The 20,712-nt window shown below is 37.0% G+C and overlaps 2 protein-coding genes across 2 annotated transcripts in view; one reads left to right on the top strand and one right to left on the bottom strand.

The window, feature by feature from the left end:
* Positions 1 to 13,231, top strand: part of LOC140146074 (uroporphyrinogen decarboxylase-like) — a 32,453-nt gene extending 19,222 nt beyond the window's left edge. The window contains exons 4-9 of the mRNA XM_072167823.1: positions 2,845 to 2,943; positions 3,879 to 4,040; positions 5,567 to 5,728; positions 6,354 to 6,491; positions 7,971 to 8,071; positions 9,531 to 13,231. Coding sequence (XP_072023924.1) covers positions 2,845 to 2,943; positions 3,879 to 4,040; positions 5,567 to 5,728; positions 6,354 to 6,491; positions 7,971 to 8,071; positions 9,531 to 9,771 — 903 coding nt within the window. The 3' untranslated portion in view covers positions 9,772 to 13,231. The remainder of the gene's footprint in view (positions 1 to 2,844; positions 2,944 to 3,878; positions 4,041 to 5,566; positions 5,729 to 6,353; positions 6,492 to 7,970; positions 8,072 to 9,530) is intronic.
* Positions 13,232 to 16,024: 2,793 nt separating this feature from the next.
* LOC140139729 (uncharacterized) overlaps positions 16,025 to 20,712 on the bottom strand; it is a 39,410-nt gene continuing 34,722 nt past the window's right edge. The window contains exons 11-13 of the mRNA XM_072161435.1: positions 20,147 to 20,247; positions 19,587 to 19,689; positions 16,025 to 18,409 (exon numbers count right to left, since the gene is read on the bottom strand). Of these exons, the coding sequence (XP_072017536.1) occupies positions 18,272 to 18,409; positions 19,587 to 19,689; positions 20,147 to 20,247 (342 nt within the window). The 3' untranslated portion in view covers positions 16,025 to 18,271. The remainder of the gene's footprint in view (positions 18,410 to 19,586; positions 19,690 to 20,146; positions 20,248 to 20,712) is intronic.

Here is a 20,712-nt window from a genome sequence, read left to right as displayed (position 1 = left end):
AGATCAGATTGAAGAATATTTTTCCGAGAACTTGGAAGATGTTTGCTTGGAACTTAGAAGTTGGAAGAATAACTTGCAAGACCCCGCGGGATAAGACCACGGCGAACGACAGGATCTTTCAGTCCGGCATCCATATCCCGGATACGTAGGGCCTACATCCATATCCAGGCACGATTGAAAGATGATCGTGATGATAGATCGTGCACGATGTAGAGGATTGATCGACTTGATGACGATATAATAGTCTCAGCTGGAATCTCTATTAAAATTGGAAATATAAAACTGTTGCAACAATTTGATCATGGAAGGATACAAACCCGATCATCAATAAATCTCAAGATCCCAGTCAACATGATCGAGCATGGTGAGTTCGATATCAAGATTTATTGCAAGAAGCGCAAGCTACTAGATAATATGAAATTCATCATAAGCCCTATCATAAAATTGTGATTTCGAATATGATAAAACATGCATCTTTAGGCCTAATACAATCAATAATTGCAGACCTAAAAAATAGATGTACGCATTTGGCTGGTCAAGGTCAGATTCGTAATTCTGCATTTTGTTTTTTTCTTGCTACATTTTTTGTAATCTTCTTTCGGTCATTTTTTAAAATATATTGTCTACTTTTTACCTTCAAAACATCGTTATTTCCTAATTATTTCTTTAAATAAGTTACATTTATACTAATTTTTATTATACCTGTGGTAAAATTAAGAAACCAGAAGAAACTTTAATATATTCACGGTTCATACCGTGACCGAAATACTGAATTGGAAAAGCCTGGGTAGCGATCATGATCAACAACAAATCTATTTTATGGGACACACTTGAGCTGGCTCGACGGAAATGGTTCCTATATATCGATTGTATCATGGACATTTCTTTATCTTTGGTTGATGCTTTAATGTGGTCATTTACTGGTCAAAAATAATGTAAAATAAATAATAATTCATGATCTTACATGAAAATGATACGATTTATATTATTTATATGCTGATATTATTCACATGCGACATGGGACATTATCAAGAAAATATACAGACATCAGTATTTAATACCCCGGGATTTAATAGACCTATGCTTATATTAATTATGGGTGTTATTATACATGAATATTATTATTTGTTCATTAATGTTTTTAATATCATGTTAAGTAGGCCTATATACTGATATTTATGTTATGGAATCCGTCACTGACTTGCTCAGATGATCGGTAACGGTCCCGCCAACCATCTATGCCGTGACCGTGATTATAGCCACCGCGCCGCGGCCGTGATATTGATGACCAGACCATAGATCCTTCACTATCTACGACCAAGACACATTTACGATTTACGAAAGCGACCTGTCATGACAACATGATAGCGGTCAATATAATTGTCCCCTTCAATTATGACGGTCCCGGTGACAATTACAGTTATGATATTCTTTTATTCAAGTTAATCGTGCACACACGTATCAGTGAGAGCATGTTAAGTGGTTCCTGTGCATCCACTGCTCACAGCTCACCATTCTTTGCAGAGAGTCGGGCAGAAAGTGTGAAAAGCAGCTCGCCTCCTACTGTATTGATTTTTTCATTGGGCGGCCAGTTTGGGTGCTCTATCGTCTCAAATGCCGTCCTACATTGCGTCCTACATTGAAGTGTCTCTATTGTGAAGCAGCACTAATTCTCCATTGTATGTGGCTTCTTAAATGTAGGACGATTTGTCCAATGTAGGACGTTATGGTTTAGCAGTGATAGTGCTGAGATATTTTCTCAAAATATCAAGAGCTATCTCAAGAACCACTGAACCAAGATGAGGCTTGTTTGTACTTATTCTCATGTTGATTTCATGTATGGTCATAACACTGTGCAATTCTGGCATTTTTGAATTGAAGTCGACAGGGTAAAATAATTCATCCGTTTATAAATCTGTCCTCTTGAACGGCACTTTTCAGAGCCACAGAATGTTCAGTAGGAAAGGGCACCTACATGTACTCCGGGGATCTTAGTACAAATGACCATACGGGGACGTGCCGCAAATATGGGTAGCATTTCAGCCTTTTGGTATATCAATGACCCCTTTTTCAAAGCCTATTTTGGTATATAAATGGGTCCTTTTTTCAAAATTTTCTCAATTTTTTCGAAAAATAGCCAAATTTTTCCTTAATCTAGCCAAAATTTTGGGAAAATTTGTAAAAACTAAGACAATTTGGGTTAAATTTGGCCAAAAATTTGACTTTTGGTATATAAATGGGTCCAAATTTCTTGAAAAATTGGTATATTTATGGGTCCACTTTCAAATTCTCAGCGGCACGTCCCTACCGAAACCAAACTTGAGTCCCCCCCGGGCATGTACTACAACGGCTCTATTTAACAGTGACTGAATATTCATTAGGAAATGGGCACCTACTACAGTGGCTTTATTCACAGCCACTGAATCTTCAGTAGGAAAGGGGCACACAACAATGGCTCTTTTCAGAGCCACTGACTATTTAGAGGAAAGGGCACCTACTGTGACGGCTCCATTCAGAGGCACCATCTCTTTAGTAGAAACTTATGGGGCATTGTACTTTATCATTGGGCAAGGAAAACCCAAATGATACAAAGATGCATATGTTGAAATCCTTAATTTGTACAGTGAATATCTGTCATAAATGCAATTTATTAGTTTTAAATAAATCCTTTATTGTAAATCAACATACTCTCTGCAACAAAACATAATCAACAGTATTCACTGCAAAAACATTGGAATCCCATACATTGGGCAGAAATTTTTCGAGTATTGTCCCTTTGCCTCACATTTACTCATAAACATTTTCGTATTGATGATGAATTTCATGTGATATTTTATTATGCAGCCTTTGAATCATTTTGATGTTGATGCAGCCATCCTCTTCTCTGATATTCTCGTCATCCCTCAAGCCATGGGACTCAAGGTAGAGATGATTCCTGGAAAAGTAAGTCAAACTTAACAAGTAATCTCACGCATACTTACACTTTTATTAGCTTGTAATCGGCAAAAATTGTTAGGCTTTTACCACTATGCCGAAAAGTAGACTTATGTTAGGAATGACATTGTTCACCTGTCTGGTCTAAAATCAAATCAAATCAAATTTATTTATTTCCATATACATATATAAAAATTGTACATCAAAACAAACAGCAAACAAAAAAGACAGTATGGAGGAGTTGACCGGAAGGCCAATTTTGCATGTTAAATATAGTAGACAAAGTATAGGACTTGAATTAATAATTCATAATACTTCTGACGACATGTCATACGACAATTCATGGTGGCAATTTGGCTGGGGAATCCCTTAGCAGGGGTGTGAAAGTTCCCTTTTTCAGCAGATTTCCTCTTTTTTTGTTGCCAACATGTACATGTTTTGGCCATATTTGGCATTTTAACCCTGATTTTACACTATTTTTCAGGGTTTTTTTTAAAGTAATCTTTCTCTCTTTTGATCTGTGGCCTCTCACAACCCTGCCTTAGGCACCACATCGAATTTGGTCCTATAATGCTTCTGGTGTCCGGTTTAGATACCAGTGACTCTTTCTATCATACCCTGGTGATGTAATATATTGTATCAAGCATTTATAAATAACATTTTGCATAATGATATCATTTGTCATTTAAAAACAAAACATAAGCACCGTGCAAATGTTCAGGGTACGATAGAAATAGGTATTGCTATATACTTGATTCTGGTCCAGTTTTGAATTCACAGAACGTATTCAAGCATTATTTTTAGAATTTAGCATAAGTCACAGGCATTAATTTTGTCTGTTCCCGAAGTAAACTGCCAGACCAAAATGACAGGTGGACTGGTGGCTAGCTAGCACCCTTTTGTTTATACAAGGTGTGTTGAACATTTTTATCTTTTGCATACAGGGACCATCCTTCCCAGAGCCCATACAAACACCCAAAGATCTAGAGAGACTAAAGGAACATGTGGATGTCAACGAGTCACTCAACTATGTCTTCCAAGCCATCACCAAAACCAGGCATGCTTTACAAGGGAGCGTGCCACTAATTGGATTCTCAGGTGCACCTGTAAGTCTAGATTATGCTATTCAATTTTATTTTCATCCTCCCTGTGGAAGAGACAAGGGAGCGTGCCACTAATTGGATTCTCAGCTGCACCTGTAAGTCAAGATTGTTGGGCTATTCCATTTGATCTTCATCCTCTCTGTATATAAGACACTGCTATCTCAACACCTGGTTCAAAATTAATACATTTTGTGATTTATAGCTTAATGTTTACTTCTTTTTAATCCAAAATCAACGCAATTTCCATCCATTGTAGCTTTAAAAACTGTCAAGTCTTGCTTGCACTATTTCCGGAAATGTTGTTCTGGGAGTGGGGCAACTTTTAAAGTTTCCCCCTTGAAAAATGTTGCCCTGGTCTGCCACTACTGGTGTCCATTAATTACATTTTTCACATCTGAAGAGTTTGGAATGATGCAAAAGCTGATAAATTATTTAAAATGCCATTTCAAAACTTTTTGAAATTGACAACCTACTGTAAAAATCCATGGTTAATTTGCAAAACTTTATAAGATCAAAAACAGCACATATTTTCTTATTAGTTTCTCTACATTTGACCAGTTGTATTGGTCTATATCCCAAATTGAGCAAAATGGATATATCTTCATAATTATGTAGGTCAGTGGCGTACCGTGGCCGCCCCAACCCCGGGGCTGAAGAAGAAACAATTTTGCCGCCCCTTCCTTAACAGCCCGAAAAGGTTGACCCAATTTTTTTCACGGTCGTTTGAAAAAGTGAAGAGCAAAAAAAAAAAAAAAAAAAGGATTTTAGGCGCTGGCGCCCTAAAAGTAACCTTTTTAAAAAATGTTATGCTTTTTCAATTTTTTGCGCCCTTTTATCTTTGCTAATTCATTTTGCCGCCCTGTTTTGCCGCCTTCTTCTTCCTTCCGCCCTTCGTTTTTGCCGCCCCTACTTTGACCCCTGGGCTGGCGCCCTAAAGCCCCCCAAAATGCGCCGCATGTAGGTCACACATTTACTCAAATAGATGATACTCTTGATACATAGTGAATGATATAGGAACTCAAAATCATTGTGGTAGCATGTTCAAAATTGTTGTCCAGTCAGATTACCTCTATAAGATCCAGTTTAGTTAGGATAATTTCTTGACACATGTATGTTTTAATAAAAACATAAACATAAACAATGAGAATTCCTTTTACAAAGTAGGCAAAGCACTAAAAGGGAAAAAACAAGAAAAGGAAAAGAGATACACAGTGGGAAAGAGGTGTTAAGAATGTTCTTGAAGGTGGTGATATTTTCTTTGCCATGGACAGTGGTGGGCAACTCATTCCAGAGGTGTGGCCCCATAGTTGAGAAGGCCACAATCGTCAGCTTGTTTTTTGGAATAAGGCATTTCAAATGTAACGGCAGAGTCGGAGCAGAGTGCATAAGAAGATTTGTGTGTCTGAGTTCGAAAATTAGAAGAGCTGTAACCAGGTGAATGAGTATTAAAAGGCTTTGAATGCCTGGACAAGACTCTGAAATTGGATCCTTTGGCAAATTCTTGTATTAATTTTTATTGTTCTTTGCAGTGGACGCTGATGGCTTACAGTATAGAGGGCGGTGGCTCTACAACCTTTTCCAAATCGAAGGCCTGGTTATATGTACATTCTGAAGATGCTCATAGGTTCTTACAACTCATTACTGATGTCATTGTTGACTATTTAGTGGGCCAAGTAATAGCTGGAGCACAGGTAAGACAATTTTTTTCATGATCAGTGTGTGGGCTGCGTAGGTGTTTGCCAGCAAACGTGGACACATACACTTTACATTTAAATCGCGGACCACTCTGCAAAGGGGCCCATCCTCAGTTTCGAGATCGTCAAATGACTACAATTGCAGATATAATGCATTTGCGAGATACATCCTCTATCATGCATTAAATATACATGCACTGTCTGCCGTTGCTACGTAAAGTTGCATCTTATACACATACACACAAAAAATGGCAAAAAATCATCCTCGGTATGTTGGTTGGATGTGGATTCAGACGTTCGCATTTGCATAGTACTAAACTGTGTATTTGTTTGGATGTGAACACATATAGGTGTGTGGGTGAGGGAGTGATAGGGGTGTCATAATGTAAGACTTTTGGTGCAAATTTGTTCTCATACAAAATCCAATTGCAGCAATTATAATGTTTTGATGAATCCAAGTGTGTGAAGATTTTGGATCCAAAACATAATAATGATAAAATTAGGTGCTTTACAACTGATATTTATATTGGGCTCGCTATGGGATTTACAGTGTTGGTTCTACATCATTGGAATCATCACCAGTCAATTACTAATCTGCTCTTTTAATGTATTTATTTTTCAGTTACTCCAGTTATTTGAATCCCATGCAGGGATTCTCGGACATGAGATGTTTTGTAAATTTTCCATGCCGTACCTTCAACAGATAGCAACCAAAGTGAAGCAGAAACTAACAGAGAAATCTGTTGAACCAGTACCCATGGTGAGTGAAAGGTTTTTTCTTATGGTGAGGGAGTATTTGTGATCAGATACCACGAAATGAACGTAAAGTCGCAAGTGGGTAGATTTGAGACGTCCCGACTGCTGAGTTGATATTCTTTGTTTGCCATGCACTGGTACAAGCCAGTAGTATGTCCTTTGTAAATGACCCATTGTGTCCCATTCACATAGGACATACAGACATACTGTTGGTTTGAATAGGTGCGTGGGAAACAAAGAACACCAACAGCAACCAGGACATCTCAAAATTTCCAACTTTATGGCACTTATTTCGTGGTAGCAGGTCATTTTGTGCTCAAGAGTGTAGCTCGGTTTTGTGCCATCCTTAAGGGATCGGATAACATTCATTCATTCATTCATTCATTCATATTTTATTTCCATAAAAATCAAAGACATTACAAAAAATATATAAAAACATGGTACAAAGTAACCTTTCCCTGAAATCAAATGAAATTAACAAAATAAATCAACATTACATAACATAACCAAAAGACAAGGGAAGGGGAGAGGGGGGGTGCTCACGAAAAGATTAATTATATTTAGAGATCAGTTTTGTTTTGAATTGATTACGGAAATGTTTAACAGATTTTGAAGCTTTCAGATTTTTATCTAAAGAATTCAAAAGAATGGGACCTCTTGTACGTATAGCATGATCAGAAAAGACTTTCTTATTTTTGGTTAGATTTAGGTCATTTACATATCGTGTCTTGTAGTTATGTATGTCAGAACGTTTGGTAAAATAATTATCAAATGAACGTTTGCACAGTATTTCTTGTGGGACATGAGAGCACATCAGATACATCAAATTTCATTCTGAATACTAGGAATGTCCTTCTGGTATTAAATAGCCATTACATGTACCGGTACAAATTTTATGGCAAATTATTAAAAATTGATATTTTTGATATTTTTGATATTTAACAGTCCTTGAAGTAAACTTTATAAATCTAATGATAGTCAACCACCAAGTTCATTTTAAATATAAATCTGATGATATGTACTTAAAGATTATGTAGCTGGGAGGAAAAGCCGTTCACCATTTGAAAATTTTGACCTTTTATATATTATACATTTTTCCCCAAAGACCTAAAAATGTTTGGTCTTTGGGGCAGTGTTCCAGTAAATTCCTTGATGTAAGATTTAAGATATATAGTTTGTGTAAAGACTCCATTGATAATTACAGAATAAAGCTGTATAATACTACAATAGGAGATTTCTGTGCTAGGCTAATTCTCTGTCCCTTTACATAAAGGATAAAGCCAGTTGCACCTGTTATATGTGAGAGGCTACATTATGGACTGAATGTAACCAGGGGTTTGGAATGACATTTACCTGTCTGTCATCAGCATATCAATTGATTTATTGATTGATTGATTGATCGATCAATTGATAGATGTTTTTCTTATCATTGTAGATTGTACATGCATTGATTGATTGATAAATGTTTTTCATACCATTATAGATTGTATTTGCCAAAGGGGCCCATTATGCGATACAGGAACTTGCAACTCTAGGGTATGATGTTGTCAGCATTGACTGGACTGTAGAGCCTGAATTAGCCAAGTAAGTCATCAAGCAAAAGTGAGGGTAAATTTTTAAAAATCAAGGTAGCCATAATGTGCGCACATGTGTTTTCTTTAATTTGAGATATCAGTGATGGCTAATGATAGAGTTGGGCGACTATCGCTTTTTTCCTAGTAGACTAGTCGACAGCAAGAAGTCACGACTACGACTTTGACTGTGACTATCTGTGGTCAAAATTGGGTGAAAGATTGGTGCAAATTTGTGATAAGAAGTCAACAACACCAATTTAATGATGATTTATGGACTTTATGATTACTACCGTATTCATTCCAATAAGTGCCCATGCTCCAATAAACGCCCACCCAGGGTATTTTTAATTTGCTAAAAGGTACCATTAATGTTGAAGTGACAGATAGATGTCGATACAGTGAAATAGCTGCAGGACTACAAGTCCTGCATAAACTTGCAATACATTTTCTGCATCAGAAAATCTTGGGACCCTTTTATAACATACGAAAATTTGTCTCTAATAAACGCCCCTTACGGAAAAATTAGGTAAACAAGGTAAAAAAGTAAGCGCCCACCCAAAATGACTTTGTTAAGCGCCCTGGGTGCTTATTGGAATGAATACGGTAGTTGGTTAGTGTTACTATCGGTAAGACAATGATTAACATTTTTATCACATTTTCGCAGTTTATATGTTAGTATTTGGTTGGTTTTAGTGTGGATATTGGGTGCTTTTAATATGATTTTTTAACATAAAAATGTTGTGTTAGTCGACTGTTGGTTTTCAATAGTCATAGTCGCGACTATCAGTAATAGTGGCGACTAACGACTAGTATTGGTGACTTAGTCGCACAAGCCTAGCTAATGATGTAGAAATCACCAAGTTATGAAAGGCTAAGCAATGGAAGGTACAGATTCAAACCTTTATATCGTATATCAGTTTTGGTTATTTTGATTCTGTGGGAGTATGTCTGTATGGAAACTTGTAGCTACCTGAAATTGAATACATTACATAATTATCAACACTTCTGTTTTCTTGTATGAAAAAATACCTTCTGGCAATTTTATAAATTTATCCTTCACTTTCATTTTTTTTTTTTTTCTAAATATAAAATCACTGATAAAGCCTTTGATGTTTTGGCACCAATCAGATATTTTGATTGATTAATTGACTGATTGATTGGAAAATTTGAGTTTTTTGAAATTCCCCTGGCACTTATTGTCTCGTTGTAGCCCGTATGAAACTCGGGGAGCTGATCCTGGTTGTGAAGGTCAATTGTGGAATTAAATGTCTAGGTGTGTGCTCTTGAAGCTGCAAAGTCCCTGAGTTGTTGTTAAATGGTTTATGGAATGATATGGAGCCATAGTGGTCAACAATAACCTGTAAAGTGTGCTGAGACTTATGGATCAACGTCTATGCATTGTGCCTGTGCGCTTTTTTTATTGATTGATTGATATAATCTATTGAATTCTTGTATATCCTTTATTACAGAATGCATGTGCGTGAGGCCATCACACTCCAAGGAAACCTGGATCCATGCGCTCTCTACAGCTCCAATGAAGACTTAATTACCTATACCAAAAACATGGTGAAACATTTTGGAACTCAGCAGTACATAGCTAATCTTGGCCATGGTGTTTATCCCGATATGGACCCAGAGAAATGCAAATTATTTGTGGACACGGTCCATAAATATTCATCAGAATTAAATAAAGATGAGATTGAAGACTGAGTGGTATAAAACAGGGTGTATCAAAATTAAGTATGTAGTTTGAAAAATGCCACTAGATTAAAAAAAACATGAGGTATTTGGTCAAAATAATTTAGTTGATAGCTGAATCAACATCTTGTCCTCCCACAGCTGTAAAATCACTGGTGTATGACCATTGATAAGGACTCAGTGGCTATTTTTGTGAGCTGTGTAAAAATGCAGTTGCGCAAAGTCAATTAAAATAACATGAAAATCACAGTTCCACCACGTTCTTGACAGTAATTATTGAGAGAACGTTTGGCAATCGTGTGATGCACCAAGTGCAATGGCCCTAAGATTTCTTCTTGCTTGGCTATCTGAAATGAAAGGTTTTCACAAGTCCTCCTGCAGACCTTGATAAACTCTAGAGGTGTATAATCGCACACGTTGCCATCCCCAGGCAGGATGTCTCTCACTAAGTGGTGTGAAATCAATGCCATGTTGAGGAGAGTTGATATCTGCCTACAGAGTAATGGTAGCCATGCCCTGAGGCCATGTGGAAGACTAAAATTCTGACTGTCAAATACTGTAAAGAAAGTGGTTAAACATGTGATTTTCATGTTATTTTAATTGACTTCACGGAACTGGATTTTTGCTCAGCTCGCAAAAATAGCCACTGAGTCCTTATTAGTGGGCACACACCAGTGATTTTACAGGACAAGATATTGATTCAGTTGTCAACTGTAGAATTTTGACCAAATACCTCAAACTTTTTAATCTAGCAGCATTTTTCAAACTGTATACTTTATTTTGATACACCCTGTATTGGAATTGTTTTAAATGCAGGGTATTCTGGGCCAAACACAACCTAATAAGGAACAACATTCCAATGTTATCTTACCTATAATTAAAGACAGGGATAAAAAGAATTTTATCGCGTCTGATGTCTCTGTCAATTACGATCCTTGATTGGTTTACACAGGTTAATAGCGCGTAAAAGGAAGACCGATCTATCTGGTGCTGATCGGAGAAAAGGAATAGAAAGTTTCCTACTATCAAGACCTAACTTTTGAGATGGTTTGCATGTTTGAAGGTGCAACATTAACAATAAGGCGCCCGGTTGTACCGCCGCGTTCAGCAAGTCATCATCACGACACTTGTAAACAAACCATGCTCGAATTTGATTGACAGATGACGTCAGATGCGATAAATTCTTTATCTCTGTCTTTAATTATACCAGTCACCAGAAGCATAATGGGCTATTCCAGTTGAAATCCATACACCACCTCACAACTCCCACACAGGATGGAGGCTACCTAAATGGGTGACTCCCATTTGAAATCTACGCTCCCTGTTTGAGATTAACATCATGTCTTCCATACGGGGTGTGTGAATCTCAATTAGGATAGCCCAATGTTACAAAATCTGATCTGCTCAAACCAAAGTCAGACATTTTGAAAATTTTAGTTATAACCATTACTAGGCCTATATACTAATTAATTGCTGAATACCTAAGCGTACTAATCTTGAAATCCCTTAGTCCCTGGCACACCTGGTTGCTCCTTATTTTGCCTATATATTAATTTCATTATTGTTGACTTTGGTCTGCTTGGATCAGATCGTCAAGGTAAATGAGGCTTTTGTTTTAGAATATGAATTTTCTTAATGCATTGAATATTCATGCCAATATTTGGCTGGCTGCAAATGTACTGAACAATTGGATTTATATTTCCATGGTACATTATATAAACACACCTACAATCCCAGGCAAAATTGTTGGAACACTTTGACATGGGTACTTCAAATATGCTCCCCATTCTCCCCGTTCAATGTTGCCAGTCACAAAAATTCTTATACAAATGTTTGCATGAAGCAAGTAAATTCTGGCCAAATGTTCAAATTCTACACAGTAGATAACTTGGAAGAATCAAATAATTCCTGCAAAAGGTGCTTTAACTCCTCTGCAAGAATGCAAGATACATTCTCACACCCTATGACAAAACCCTGAATACAAAGAAGTTCAATGGTTTTTTTACCATATCTTACAATCAGTATTAATGATGAATAATCCATCTTGCAAAATTGTCACTCTCGTAAACTTGAATAATTGCCATATTTTGAACTATTAGAGAATTTTGCCTAAATCAGCTCTTTACCATGAGGGAGAGACCCATGCAGTAACAATGCTGAATTTACAAACTCACTCATAAGTGATGTAGCCAAATCAAAATAATAGTTGCCTGAGTCAAGCAAGTGACTTATGCAAAGCAGATAGTTTTTATAGCTGATATTAAATATGACTTATGCAATTATTTCACCAGGGTGACAAAAATAATGACATGATATATATTTATGTGCCAACAAATGTGTAGTAGATGAATTGATTAATTTGGAGAAGAATGATTAACTTGGAGAAGAATGAAGTGTATGTCATCCACTGATGATATAGACTCATTCAGTATACATATATTTCAACATTAAACAGACTGTTTAAATTAAACATTTTAGCAGCACCTGGCCTCCTAAAGATTTTATTTATACATGTAGGTTAATATTAAACGGTACATGCGTACTGAGATGTTGATGCGTCAAATGCACATGCCCCGAAGGGTGGAGTGCATTAGATGCATCAACATCTCAGTACAAGTGTGTTAGTTTGTACGATTTATCGAGCAACAATGCTGTGCATTTATTAACCTATTTCATGCACGAGAAAAAATCTTATGATTTTTTGCTATTTTATAACAAAATTGTCACTATTAAATGTTGGAAAATGCAAGCAAATATATATGCATCCACCCGCAAGAAAAATTAACTCGTCCAAAAGCACTCCCTGTGCAATTATACAATATTTATGCACTGCTAGTAATTTACTAACATTTGCTCCGATTGGTTCCTACTCTCTAAGAGTGTATGAAAATTCTATATTGTATTTATGTTCAAGTTAGCATATTATATCATTACTAGTTTTATATAAAAGCTGTTGAGAAGTTGTAAATTTTCTTTTTGATTATGTATAAAAATCAAGATCAGCTTTATGATTGAATGGACTACTGTGTGTGCACATGTTGTTTAATTGTTGTCATCTCGCATTTTAATCCCAAATTATAAATCAATAATTTGACAGACCTGTAAGAAGTAACATTTGTACCACGTTTTTAGCGCAGATTCATAACCCCATGAATATGCATGATTCGTGTGATCAATCATATTTTATTATTTGTGAAAACGCGAATGCAAGTCTAGGTCATTAATATCTCACAATTGACTCCTGACGTAGCAATCAAAACCTCAAAACCTCAAAACCTGGGTTGATCGGGGCCCTGAACATGGATAAAAAATTGGCATTTGCAGCATCTAATTCAAATGGCGACTACCTTAAAAAAAATAAATAAAAAGCAGCCCGATCACAGCACGTAAACCAATAAATATGCACACATTATAAACAAAACAGGGTCCTGTTTTGAATGAATATTGAATAAATATAAACAATTTTTCCTAATATGTTTGTCCCACTGTCTAATTAAGTGATAGCAATGTTTACAAAAAAAAGGCAAGAGAATGGTCTATCGATATGCTGGAGGGAACTGCATTCAACCACCTCATAGCATTTTTGCCCTTTGTCTGGTTTAATGTGATGTTCAACTGGGCAATTAACACAATGACCATTATGCTCCCCTCGAAAGACCCGTTTTTTTTAGACAGCAGAACCCCGGTGGGGTGGGGGGCACATCAAAAATATTTGGTGGGTATGTTCCCGCGGAATTTTGAGGTGGTGGGTCTTTGGGAGCTGACAGCGTACCAGCAAAAGAGGGGTCTTTTGGAGTAAAATGGGGACTTTAAGAACTGCGAGCAGTAAAAGTCAAGGGTCTTTCTTGGCTTTTTGGTTGAAAATCACCTGAAAAAAACCAAAAATATGACGAATGAGATTTTTGAGGTCTTATAGAGCTGAAATTACGAGCTCTATTTTGGTCAAATATAGGGGGTCGTTCGGAGCTATGAAATCCATAAAGGGGGGTCTTTCCGGGGGAACAAACCTGTATGGTCATTTGTGTTAAGTGCCACCCCCGGGAGCAGAACCCTCCAAAACCTCTTGAATTTTACCACAACAGCTCTGGAAGACTCTGATTTTGATAATTTCAGCTCTAAAAAGACTTCTAAATTGCTCATTCTATACATTTGGTTTTTTTCAGGCAATTTTCAACCCAAAATCAAGAAAGACCCTTCATTTTTAGTTTGCAACACCAAGACTCCTTTATTCTTGCGATTTTCAACCAGAAACCAAGAAAGGCCCTTGATTTTGACCTTTTGCAGCTCCAAATGACCTTTTTGTGGTATGTAGTCTGCTCCCGAAGACCCCACCACGTCAAAATTGCAGGGAGCATACCCTCCAGAAATTGATGAGGTCCCCCCCCCATGATCCAGATGGGAAACCGTCAGTAACAGCCCGTTTGGTGTGGTGTGGTTTTAAAATTGACCAACCTGTTGCCCTTTAAATCCAAATTGGCAACAGATATCATGTTGGTATGGCCATTGTATGGTTGCATGATTTATTACCGCCTTCATCAGCCTAAAATGTTAATCAAGATTGACTGATTTCTTCAAGGAAGCTAAAACCTGAACCTGTGTTTAAATCACACTAAAAAACACTCATCGACTCCATTGATATAAATGTTTCAACATCATTTTTTATTCAAAACCTTAACTTCCAACCATAAATCATACATGGTGATTTTGAAAAACTGTATAATTATGTAAGTTGTAAATAAATGGAAAACGTGTGAACATAAACAATGGTGCAAGCCAAGCATAGATATATTCGGTTTTACATACTATGCATGTTTGTCAAGATTTCGGCAAATATTGTCAAAATGCTCATACTTTTGCACCTCAACATAATTTACGGGATATAATAGACGTTGTCAGTGGTTTGTCATAGGTTGGCCATCTTGTAGGTATATTTATATACACCGGGAATAAACAGTTTTCACTGGATAACAGTTTATACACTACTAGATTGCTCCTTGCTGCCAACCCCAGAAGTACACTGCTAGCCAGCTACTTTGTGGTTACTCAGTACCAATGCAGTACCAGTGTGTGTACTGTATGCACAATTCCGATGTGTGTACCCACACAGGTACTCTAGAGAACCAACCGTGCTGCTGTGTACCTCTGGGGTGGCAGCGAAAGGAGTCGTGTAGTGTACCAAGATAAATACATATAATTCTGGTATTCGGATCTGATGGCAAAAAGTTGACTATCTCTATAATTGTTAGCATGTTTTCTCTGTCTTGGATTGTCAAACTGTACAGACCATTTTGTACACGATTAATTGTTACGTGCATGCACCAGCATGCAAGAAAAATGGCTATTCCAGTTGAAATACACTCACCCCTATGGAAGATATGACTTCAATCACCTACACAGGGGGTGTGGTTTTCAAAGGAGTCGCCCATTCAGGTAACTTCATTTGAAATCTACACCCCCCTGTGGAAGATTAAGGTCATGTCTTCCATAGGGTGTGTATAGATTTCAACTGGTATATAGCCCAATACCTTCATACATAAATCACGGGAGCACATTGGCCTAATGGTCAAGTGATCAGACGTGTGATCACAAGATATGAGTCATCCAATGTGCTGTGTCCTTGAGCAGTTTGCTTCACTCCACCCAGGTGTACAATGAGGAGCTGTTAGGGGTTGTTAAACCGCTGCCCTTATTTTTGGCAGCCGCACAGTGTCATATATAGCAACAGAATAAATTTAAAAAGTGCTTTGAACAAATTGAACAGGCGCTTTAGAAATGCCGATATTTATTATGATCCATTGAATGGTTTGCTGGACCAAAACCATATCATCCAAAAGGCATATCATCATATGTGCGTCAAGAAAGTCATGTATGTTCAATAGCCAGCTTTTGTAATTTACAATTTGTAGCACTGTTTGTTGTTGTGACTATTATACATTCCTCAACTGTTTGGAGTAACATTTATTTTTGTACTTCGCATTATTATCAATTAATGTGCTCACTGACTCCACTTGATGCAGTTCCAATGAGATCAATAATACTTAAATTATGTTGCCTATTTTGGGCCAATGCCCTTTAACCTTTTCCCGACGCTCCAATGTATTTTGGAACCTATTATAGTGGAACTTGCAATGCTTCCAGGAGCAACTTGAGTCAGCAGCTGAATTAACTCATAACCCATTGACTCATGAGATCATCAACATTTTGTTAAGGTTTTGGATTCCTCTGCAAAATTAATGCAATTTTAGAATCAAACATGAGGCAGCCATTGCACTTTAACTTTCTTGGACTCGCACAATGATATTTCTTTATTGAGAACTACCTGCCGATTGGCCAAAATGAATATTGTGTCCAATTTTGAACCAATCAAGGAGGGCATTAATAAGATCATTTGCAAATGCAAGTTTGACCATAAATAGTTTAAAGCCTAGTCATAATTGGCAATTGAAATGAGCATTTCAAGTTATCAACCAATCAGAAATGCTGTTAGATGACCAGTAGTGTCCAGCGGGTTAAACATATCATTGTGATCAACGATACTGCTCAATAGTAGACAAATATAAACCGTACACATCCCTTTGTATTGTTCTCACTACAGAGGGCGATATTTTATAGAGTCCAAGTCATTTTTGCCTTGGTATCTGGCTTAGACAGGGATGGTTTATTCAGTCCATTTGGCTACCTCAAGACAGTAGAGTCCGCATGTGATACAGGGCGCAATCACTTTGTACCGCATCACACGCTGCAGATAGATTGTAGATAGATCGTCCGTATATCACACGCAGACGTCATTTTGAGCAATCCAAATGGACTTAAGTGATCCGTTATTCAGCATCTTCTGGAAATCGTGATTACGATATAGATAACGTAACATGTACATTGTGCAATTATCATCCAAATGATCATAACTTTTGATTCATAGTGGGTTTAAATTGGAAGCTTAACGTACATTGAATGCAAACACAGTTGAAGTGAAGAAAAAGAACAATATAAAGTGCTTACAACCTTCTTGCATTGGGGTATTCCTGTTGAAATCCACACACCTCCTACGGCTGACATGACCATGGATCTTCCACACAGGGAGTGTGAATTTCAAATGGAAAAAAAAATTACCTGAATGGATGGTTCCATTTGAAATCTACACCCCCTGTGTGGAAGATTATGGTCATGTCTTCCCTAGGTGTATGAACTTGAATAGCGCAGTATATACCATTTGATATACAATTATACATGATTGATACGGTTTTGTTATTGGAGCCTATTGATTGACATATTTTTACCTCACTAAGAAAATTTCCATTTATAGCTTTCACTGTGCTTCAAATTTCAAATACTATAAAGCCCCTGGTCTATACACATCCAGTCTCAACCCAATTTTCCCACTGCCAAATCGCACAGCTCCGGTAATCTTTCAGGCACACAGCATCCATTAGCAAGCACACAGCGCCCTCTATCTGTACATCAACATTTTGCGAAATACAGTACCTAGTCTTGTGTACTGAATACATCTTAATATATAAACAATCATTAGAACACCATCATCTCGTTTACAAATTACGACATCATCTCTCGGTCGTAGACTTTTTGAAGAAGAAAAATATCAGTGAATATGCACAAAAATAAGATAGAAACTCTTTAATTTTTCTCTTTCATTCTTGTATACATAGTATGTAATTATTCAAATACCACAATTTGGTAGGTTTTTTTACTTTCCAGGAAAAAAGGAAAATATATTTATATATATATATTGCAATCACTAACATTTAAGTCAAATACTTGTTTTGACCACAGCTACGTGTTAAAAGTTCATTTTCATGAAAAACGTTAAGAATTAATAAATTTTACAAAAAAAAAATATCAAGATTCAATCATTTCTCGTCATCCGTTCGTCCTCTCAGTGCATTAATTTAAACGTCAACTTCTATCCACACACAAATATTGGCCCTCCACAAATACACAAATAATGTGAGAAAAGAAAAAAAACAAACAGTCAAACATTTCATAACCGCTCTGTCACTCACTTGAATTGTGCCACTCCAACTGAAATCCATACAAACACTATGGAAAACACAACTTTAATCTTACACACAGGGAGTGTGAATTTCAAACGGGGTTACCTGAATGGGCAACTCCATTTGAAATCTAAACCATGTGTGTGGAAGAATTAAGGTTGTATCTTCCACACAGGGTGTATGGATTTCAACTAGAATGGCCGTTTATCAATAAGAAAATGTCTTTTGTTTTATACAACAAGTATGAAGAATAGTGAAAATGGTTATAAACAATACATAATACAACATGCAGCACTGCCTCCTGTACTGATGTGCAGATCTGCATCTTCTTCCTGAATCGATCGTCAAGAAAATGTCCTTTTTGTACTGCTTTTGGTTCAAAAAATCGTCACTACAAAATCATCATTTGATGATCCCAAGGAACTGTCGTGTCGATAAACATTTTGTTCCCGAATTGTCAAGAAAACGTCCTTTTGTACTGCTTTTGGTTCAAAAAATTGTCGCTACAAGTCGTCGTCCGATGAATCCGATGAACAGCTGGAGAGGGCGTCATCTAGGTCAATGGAGGTCATCGGCGTGTTGGGGAGAGACGAGGAGAGGAAGGCCACTGGGAGGTTTCTGGTGATGCCGTTACTCTTAGTCTTTCGCTGAGAAAGCGTAAAGTGGAGAACAAATTAAAAGTTTCACACCCATATAGAAGCCATAGCTGTGAATCATACCTGTTGTGATTGTCGCTGGAATTATTTCAACTTCTGTGATTGGTGTATAGCCTTTATTATCAGTATGTTCATGCCATCCTATCTATTACAACCCCAGAGGTGTGTGCCCAAGGTGGGACTTGAGCCCCCCATGGTTTACGCCAATATCATGACAATAACAAATCGTGAGCAGGCCAGGTCGGAAAGGACATTAGTCCATAAAGGGTTAAAGTTAGGGTTCATGGCATGTTAGGATTAGGATTAATAGAGTTTAGGATTAATAGAGCTTAGGATTAGGATTAATTAGGATTAGGATTAATAGAGTTTAATTAAGGTTAGTGTTAGGCAAGTGTTATGGTTAAGGATAGGTTATGGTTAAGGTCATTGTTAGGATTAGGATTATTTTAGGCTTACGGTACAGATTAGACCTCAAAGCGACCCTTATTGGTTTTTTCGGACTAACAACCCTTACGCTGAAAAATAAATTGTTTGCTTGTCCATAGACAGTTGGGTCGGTCGATCGGGAAGTTTTTTTTTCCTTTTTTTTATTTTTTTTTTTATTTCCCCCCAACTACCAAAAGTATGTGTTCATACCAGGTAACTGTATGTAAAAAAACTCACTGACCACAGAATTCAACATAAGCCCTACTTTATTTGACATACACATGTTTGGCAGACTTAAAATACTGCCTTTTTAAGTTCAGCAATGTTTTACTTGTGCAGACGCTGAGGATGATAATAAAATATCGGAACCCTCAGCCAAGGTACGACTGCAGGGAAAACATGCAAGAAATGGAATTTTACAACATTTCATTTATATCTTCAGTTTATCAGACAAAAAGTTTTTTGGGAAAATTGTAAACAAAAAACCTTTTTCAAAAAAAAAAAAAAAAAAAATTCTATGGTTGGGACTACTGAGATGTTGGACGAGCAAATAACTTTATTTTTGGCCTTACGACTAATCACCTGTAACAAACAGTTCACACTTTTTGGGGCACATTTCATCTACTTGGCACTCCCATGCTCCTACCCGTCAGGGTTGAAGGTTTCTAGGCACACCTTAATCCCCAACCCCACACATCCATGTATTCAAGCCATAGCCGTGTACATAATAGCATACCTGTTGTGATCGTCGCTGGAATTCCTTCATTTCATCTTCTGTGATTGGTGCATAGCCTTCTTCATTATCACTATGTTCATGCCATCCCATCTCTTGTAGAAGTCTGGGAAAATACAAGAATGGCAAATTTTGATAAGAAATATATGACCATGACAGTGTAAACAGGTTATACCATGTACACAGGAAAACAAAATTAAAAACGGTTTTCTGAAAGTTTAGAATTTTTTCTTCATTTTAAAAATATGGGTCAAAATGGATATTTTTTTTTTTTTAATTTTGACAAAAATTGTGGATATTTTAAGGTTTAGAAATAGTATAAGGTCCTAATTAAGAAATATTGACCCATATTTTTTAACACATTTTGCACAAGATTTCTGGGTCCCAGCATAAGCACCAATCCGGCTTGAAATGTGGGGGAACAATCAACCTGAATTGTCAAATAGTGGCTGAAAAGAACAAAAAATGGATAATTTTACCCAAAGGTGGGAACATGTCCCCCCCCCCCCCCCCATGATTGACGCCCATGGGTCCAAGAGAGTGTGACCCTTTGAGCTTCTCACCTTTTCTCGGCTTCCAGACTGCTAGAAAGTAGGAGGTTGTTTCTTCCAGTATGAAGGTTGTTGTCCAGCCCATTGGTAGTAATGTGCTCTCTTGAATCAGTCTGAAATTAAAACAATAGGATGCAATAAGCAATTGTTCTATAACAATGACCTACAAAAAGAGAGCACTACTTTATAACTATTGAGAAAAAGGATGGTGATGAAGTCCTCCAATTTATAATATAGGTAGTGAACACTAGGTAGTGCAGCTATGACTTTAAGTTTGGTTGCAATTGGATCTGAACTGCTCATGCGAGACCTTTTTTTAATGTTCACTCTATTTTACAAAAACCAAATAACCTTTGACTTCAATATGTGACCTTGAACAACCCATCTAATAAAGGTTGAAGTGATACTGTAGTAAAATCACCCATATCTCATCTATTTAGGTTTTTTATTAAGGTAATTAAGCCTCTCATTTAGCATGTTCTGGCTATGAATTTTTTTTTTTATCTGACCAAACAAATCTTCCTACAGGGACACCATAGCAGTCAAGTTTCCTTTTACCAACACATAAATAGACGTGG

This window comes from Amphiura filiformis, chromosome 2 (assembly GCF_039555335.1).
Source record: "Amphiura filiformis chromosome 2, Afil_fr2py, whole genome shotgun sequence".
Lineage (NCBI taxonomy): Eukaryota > Metazoa > Echinodermata > Ophiuroidea > Amphilepidida > Amphiuridae > Amphiura > Amphiura filiformis.
Note: the sequence above shows the minus strand (reverse complement) of the source record. Positions and strands in the feature narration are given on the sequence as shown.